Raw genomic sequence first — 7088 nt, 5'->3', positions numbered from 1 at the left:
CACTGTCCTATTGCTGTGAAGAGACCCCATGACCATGACAACTGTCATCAAGGGAAGCATGTAATTGGGGCTGACTTACAGTTTGAGGTTTAATCCATTGTCATCACGGCAGACGGCACACATGGTAGCTGAGAGTTCTGCGTCCCGTTCAGCAGGCAGCAGGAAGAGACACTCTGGACTTAGAATGAACTTTTGGAAACCTCAAAGCACACCCCCAGGGACACACTTCCTCCAACAAGGCAAGCCTCCTAATCCATATAGTGTCACTCCCTGGTGACTAAATATTCAAATCTTTGAGCCAATGGGGGCCATTCAAATCCACCAGGCATCCCTAACTCTTTGATAGTATCAGGAGCAATAACACCCTCTTCCAAGCGAGGGCCTGGTGAGGTTTCTCTGGGCTGTACCCTTAGGTTGCTCTGTGGCTGAGGTTGGCACAGTGCGGTAGAGAGAGGGTGGGTGTGGGAGGGTGAGGTAGGAAATTACTGGAATGCCCCCGGGATGAAGCGCCTAGCAGAGAGGAGCAGAGTGTTGTAGGGGTCTTATCTCCAGTAAGGTTGGTTGTGTTGTCTGAGCTGTGGGCAGGAATTTAAGAGGCTTCCATTGTGATGCAAAGGAAACAGAATGCCTGGACAGCCCCAGAGGAGCGATGACACAATAAAGACTTAGTTGCTAGGGCCTCAATACCAGAAGCCTAGCAGAAGGGAGATGGAGCCTCAGCTCCCAGTCCCCCTTCCCATCCCCTCCCCCTAGGCTGTCTGAGATGTCACCATCTACCTGAACACCATCTCCCTGGTCTCAGTCATTAACTCTGGTCCATAACTCCTGCTCAGTTCCATCTTCTCCACCGATTCACACGAGACTGCCATCTGTCCTACCTGGAATTTCCAAGGTTTTCTTCCTCCCTCGGGTCCTGATGGCCAGTTCTGACAGCTCAGCTGCCCTGCCTCAAACTCCTAACCTTACTTCTTGTATTAAGCAAGGACCACAAGGACCACAGAACCCTGGGATCACCATTTCCCTCCTTGAAATTGGATCACTCCCCCACTACTGCTGGAGCTCCCTCCCACCACCAAAGGATAGTAGTCATCCACTAGGAAGACCAGGGACAGTGAAGAAATTTAGCAATCTCTTAAAAGACATCAAAGATGTTCTTAAAAGTATAGCAGGTGTTGAGGAGATCACTACAGAAGGCAGGGAGTCTTTTGACAATACCAGCACTTCTGAGGATATGTCAGAACCTAAAGTCAGAGTTGTTGATAAGAGAAAAAAAATGCGATTTAGAGATATGCTCATTAATTTCCACCCAGAGAAAGAACGGAACACAAAGAAGCAGGAGATGATTTTGAATAACCAGAGTGCTAAGAACACGATGCAAGCGTATGCAAGGGATCTGTACAGTTCGGAAGGGAAGAGAGACTGTGATGACATTCATCTGAACACGGAAAGAGGCCGGTATGGATCCCTTCACATTCACAGGGGATATAGAAGATTCAGGAACAACATGGAGCAGTTACTGCAGGAAGCAGATCACTGGAGTAGACAACACAACGAGCTCAGCCAACTAATGAAGTCCTATCAGAAGTGCCAGAAAGAAAGGAGAGAACCCTTTGAAAACAATCGCATCTGTTTCCAAAACCAGCCCAACAACGAACTGTCAGCCAAGCAGGAGCTGGAGGCGCAGGTTAAGAAGCTGAGCCACGACACACATTCGCTGCACTTGATCGCAGCCCTGCTGGAGAACGAATGTCAGATTCTACAGCAGAGGGTAGACATTCTCAGCGAGTTCCAGCTCCAGGAAGCGGGACCCCAGCACGAGAGGCCACTGCAGGTGCAGGTGCAGGACAGGAAATGTCCGAAGTTTGTGGAAGCAGACAGGATGGAAGGTAACAAGCAGATCCCGAGGGCAATGGAGGGCATGTTTCCTAGGAAAGAAAAGATCTGCAGGAACTCTGATGCATGTCTCACAAAGAAGGCTCGGAATAACCGCTTCAACACCCGCATTGCAAGAAAAACTCTCTCGGGGAAAAGGAGAACCCTTAGCAGCTTCCAGTAGAAACCATCAGAAGCAGTGCCAGCTTCAGTCCTAAATGTCATCAGCCTAGGGTAGATCTTCCATTTCAACCAAGAAAGAGGTCTAGGAGTACACATATTACCTCGGTAGTTAAAGTTTGGACCTTAATAACCATTGTATGAACGTCAACCAAGTGAAGACTGGAATAAAAACAAGAAAAAAAGAAAGTACGTTCGTTGTTTGATTGTTTTCGTTTTTATTTCTTTAACAATATCTCGGGGCGGGGGGGGGGGCTCCCAGAGGGGAAATGTACATGATCTAATTATTTCTTTTTCTGAGACAGCATCTCACTGTAGTCTTGGCTGCTCTGGAACTCGCTCTGGAGATCAGGCTGGCCTTGAACTCAGAGATCCACCTGCCTCTGCCTTCCCGAGTGCTGGGGTTAAAGGTGTACACCACCACTGCCCAGCTTAATTGTGCTATTTTAAAATTCATTTTCAAATTAGTGTTTAGTATTCCTATTGTGTTTGTATGGAATATGTTGGAGTTAAGAGAGAAAAAGGAAAACAATAGCATCACACTACTCTAGGTAGCTTTCAGGTCTCATAAATCCAGTTCTGGCGTTCCTCCAGGCCCTCAGCCTATGCATGAGAGTACACTGGGTATCAGAAGCCTCTGGGAAAGACACCTCAACTTGTTCAGAAAGATAGAGGTGTTTCTGGATTCTTAATTTTTGGTGCATAAAAAGATCCCCCTCATGGTTCTAGGTGGAGACAGTAGGCTCAGAGGGAAACAAGCCCTCTGAGAACGCAGGACTCCAGCTCTCTTTTCTCACTGAGCAAGAGCCACTTGGCATCATGTGCAGAGCAAACTGAAGACTGACAGTAGTGGCCAGCCCCACCCCCAGTTCCCGGGTTCCTGGGCCAGCCCCACCCCCAGTTCCCGGGTTCCTGTGCAAAGCAAACCGAAGACTGACAGTAGTGGGCAGTCCTGCAACCCCCAGTCCCCACCCCCAGTTCCGGGGTTCCTGTGTGTTCTCCACTGGTGCTGGAGAAGCTATCAACCAGACAGACAAAACATAAAATCAAATAGAAGCCCCTAGAAAGCATGCTCTCTCTGATAACAAAAGCAAGGAAAAGGACAGTGTGGCACAGTAGAGACTACTGACAAAACCTGTCCGGATACAGGGAAAACACTGTGTCTCTGCTCCAGTGACATCAGCAGATACTGAATGGGGAGCCTAGACTGCAGCCTTGTCCCATGCCAGGGAGGCCCAGTCAGGTGAAGTCTATACAACCAGGGAGCTCTTGGAGGGCCCAGGAGCTCAAGAAGGTAAACACACAGCATGCGTGGGGAGGACCATGGAGATTTCCCTAACTGGGATGTGTGCTCACATCTTTCTTAGGGTAAAACCTGAGACTTAGGGGGACAGCTCTGGGTTTTCAAGCTGCAGACACTTGGTTCATCTGGCTGCTGGAGAGATGTATGTTCTAGAAAGGTTTTGTACACAGAGAAGGGCGGGATAAAATTGAAAAAAGAAAAACAGAGGACTTTCATAGTTGCTTTCCTTTTAAGTCTGTGAAACAAACAGCATGCACGATAGAAACGTAATTTACTGGTTAGCACGAGACTAGTTTCTTTGGTAAGGATGAAAGCAGAGGGAAGACATTATCTCGTTGATTGAAACTGGCCTGTGGGGGAGATTAGCTACCATTCTTTTCTATTCTTATTGATCTTTGAGAATTTCATATATAACTATATCAACATCTCTGTTATAACTTCGGTTACTTTTACCCCATGGCCTCTCTAAGCTGCCCCCACCCCTGCTGAACCCTCATTTTCCAGTATGTCCCCTCTACTTTCATGTCTTTTGGGGTTCGCTTTTATTTTGTGGCACACCGACTTTAAGCAGAGTTGGCTAGCACGAGCATGTGGTAAGGAGTCTGCTGTAGCACAGACAACTTAGTAGGTGCTACACCACTGAGGGGACTGACATCCTTTCCCCCAGAAGCCATGCCTGACCTCCTTCCTTCCCTCCTCCCTCCCTTCCTTCCTTCCTTCCCTCCTCCCTCCCTTCCTTCCTTCCCTCCCTCCTTCCTTTTGTTCTTTCTCTCTCTTTCTTTCATTCTTTTTAATGTTTACTAATTCTTTGCAGATTTCACATCATGCATTCCAATCCCATTTATCTTCTTGTCCCCCATAGCCTCTCTCTACCCTTGCAATTTCCCCACTCAAACAAAACCAAATTTAAGAGAAAACCCCAAAACCCAACAGAACAAAAATAAAGAAGAACCTTGTCATGGAAGCTGTAGTGTGGCCTGTTGAGTCACACACTTTATACCCTTTAGTACATCCATCTTGCAAGTGTTCATTGCCACGAATCATTGGTCTGGCTTGAGGCCTCTGGTTTCTGCTATACCATCTATGATGGGCTCTCACTGGGGCTCCTCTTGGGTATCTTGTTATCCTGTGCATATCCTGGGATACCCTGCAGTTTTGGATCTGTAATTTCATCCCCTTCACATGTTCCAACAGTTCATAGATGAAATGAATGTTGGGATGGACCAACTCATAGCCCTGAGTCTGGGCCTGGGTGGCAGCTGGGTTGGTCATTCTGCCCTCATCTTCACTCTCCAGCATTGCCTTGACTACCTCACCCAATGCAGCCTGCAGCAAGGATCTGGGCCAGTTCTCCTGCTCTCGGGTTCTCAGATCAGGGTTACCCACACTCACATCACCAGGGCCAGCTCTACTGTTTTAGCCAGTTACTGCTGTAGGGGAGATAAAAAGGGGGGGGGTCAGCTCTCCTGCTCCCCTCTCTCGATCATCTCTACCCCTTCCATTTTCCCACCCAGTAATCAATCACCATAATGGTGCCTGGCTGCCTAGACCAGAGATCTTGGTTGGATCACAGGTGGCAGCTTGGTTGACTCCTGTCCGTCTCAGCCACAATGCATGGCATGGAGCTGATGCATTTCTTCTCTCAAATGCCTGGGCCTAGAAATCTCCTTGGTATGATGAGCTCCTGGTTGATTGTGCCCGCCACTCCCAGATCAAGAAGTCTGGGGGTGGGGAGCCATCTCTGTATTCCATGTTTTCTGTTTTTGAGATAAGGTCTCTAGCCTAGGCTAGCTTTGAACTCCCTATGTAGTTGAAGATGACTTTGAACTTCAGGTCCTCCTGATTCCACTTCCTGAGCACTGGGATTACAGTGTGTGTTGTCATACTTAGTTTATGTGGGCTTAGTGCATCCTACCCACTAGTTACATCCCCAGGCCTTCATGGAATTTGCCTTCATGGAAAGGTAGAAGTTTCTTGAAAAGCACTGTATTTTATAATTAGGAGTGGAAAGAAACGGTGTGAAACAGTTCTACCTGTGAAGCCCAAGAGAGATCAGAGTCACAAATAGGGATTTTCGCCCAATGTTCTCGTTCTCTAGGCCTCTGGGTTTTCAAATTGAATTCTGTAGATCCTTAAGATCAGAAAGAGGTTGGATTGGAATTTCAAGTTAGAACTGTGATTTAGACAACAATGCAAACTTTGAAATATGTCAGTGTTCCATAAGGATGTGTTGGAGTTCATTTCTTACTACCACATCAATATTCGCACTGCAGAGCAGCTCATTTTGTACAAGCCACAGAGGAAGGCATCCTTGGCTATGTGTAACTGAAGAACATTCAGAAATCCAAGCTACCAGTTCCCTGTAGAATATGGATAAATTGGGGCCAAAGAGAAGGCTCAGTAGTCAAGAGCACTGGCTGCTCATCCAGAGGACCAGGGTTCAATTCTCAGCACCCACATGGCAGCTCACAACTGTTTGCAACTCCAATTCTAAGCACCTTCACTCAGACATACATGCAGGCAAAACACTAGTGCACATAAAATAAAACTAAGTAAATCACTAACAATAAAAATAATAAATCAGAATATTCTCCATACTGTATAGCAGAGTAAGTCTAGATGTGAACAGCATGCCAAGGCCATCCATGCCACTGACTTAACTTTTAGTTTGACAAAAACAGCTTCCTTGCTTCTGTTGGTTTGTTTGTTAAAAATACTTATTGATGGGGGCATGGGAAGATGGGAGAGAGGGAACTGGGACCAATATACAAAATAAGAAAAAATATTAAATAATAAGAAGAAAAGATGTGTCTCTTGATGCTCTAATGAAGGTTTTCAGTTCTGGGGCAAGAGGGTTGTAACTGGAGGCCAGTCTAGACTGTAGAATGAGTTCCAATCTAGTCTGGTCTGTAGATCAAGACCAAACCAAAAGGCCCAGGTCAACATCTTCCATTAAACCCTTGACTGAAATGTATATTGTTGAGATCTGAATCTTGGGGTAGGTAATTTGGAACTGGAAAGGGAACCATGAGCGGGGGGTGGGGTGGGGTGATGGGTGTGGTGGGGGGTGGGGGGGTGTTCCTGAAGGGGGAGGAGTGACAGAACACATGTGACACCAGAGCACACTGCTGAAGGTGGGGCACAGTAAGGGAGGGCCAGGGGGTCATCCATACCACTATCAAAACCAGATTAAATTCTGGCTCTGTGACTTCCTGCTTTGTGACCTTGAATAAATTAACTCCGCCGAGCTTCAGTGCTTTTTAAACTGTTAGACAGGGCTAACAGTAGATCTGGGTAGCACTCAAAGTTCTGATGCAGGTATGAAACAGTCACATGCTTTGGTAGAAAGCCAATGCTTTAAATTTACATAGTGCATGGAATTGAAAAGCCTTAAATTAATCAACAATGGCAATAGCCACTATTTTGGGGATGATCCAGGGCAATTCTTGATTGGTGACTGTGTTCTATGTAAGTATAAAACATGGACATACCTATACAACCAATTTGCTTATTTAAAATCTTTCTATTAAAGCAGACGCTTAAGTGGAGAGTTGTAATCTTTGGCAATGAAATATTACAAAAAATATCTCTTACACTCCAAGGGACTAGCTATAGGACTAGCTAGTTTGTAGAGAAAATGGATCTGGGTAGCACTCATACAACTTTTGCTGGACTTCATAGCCAAAGTTAATAATAAACCTTGAAATCACTTAAGACTTAAGAATGCTATCCT

The 7088-nt window shown here is 46.2% G+C and overlaps 1 protein-coding gene across 1 annotated transcript; it reads left to right on the top strand.

The window, feature by feature from the left end:
• The first annotated feature begins 916 nt into the window (after positions 1-916).
• On the top strand, positions 917-2056 carry Spz1 (spermatogenic leucine zipper 1). The gene has a single exon (XM_051182925.1). It carries the CDS (start codon positions 917-919, stop codon positions 2054-2056), a length of 1140 nt encoding a protein of 379 aa, XP_051038882.1.
• The last annotated feature ends 5032 nt before the right edge of the window (positions 2057-7088 follow it).

This window comes from Phodopus roborovskii, unplaced genomic scaffold (genome assembly GCF_943737965.1).
Source record: "Phodopus roborovskii unplaced genomic scaffold, PHOROB, whole genome shotgun sequence".
Classification (NCBI taxonomy): Eukaryota; Metazoa; Chordata; class Mammalia; order Rodentia; family Cricetidae; genus Phodopus; species Phodopus roborovskii.
This window is presented reverse-complemented; position numbering and strand designations above follow the sequence as displayed.

What these genes read in the sequence shown, in the direction of transcription:
- Spz1 (XM_051182925.1), top strand. Translation starts at nt 917, where the DNA reads ATGGCCAGTTCTGACAGCTCAGCTGCCCTGCCTCAAACTCCTAACCTT.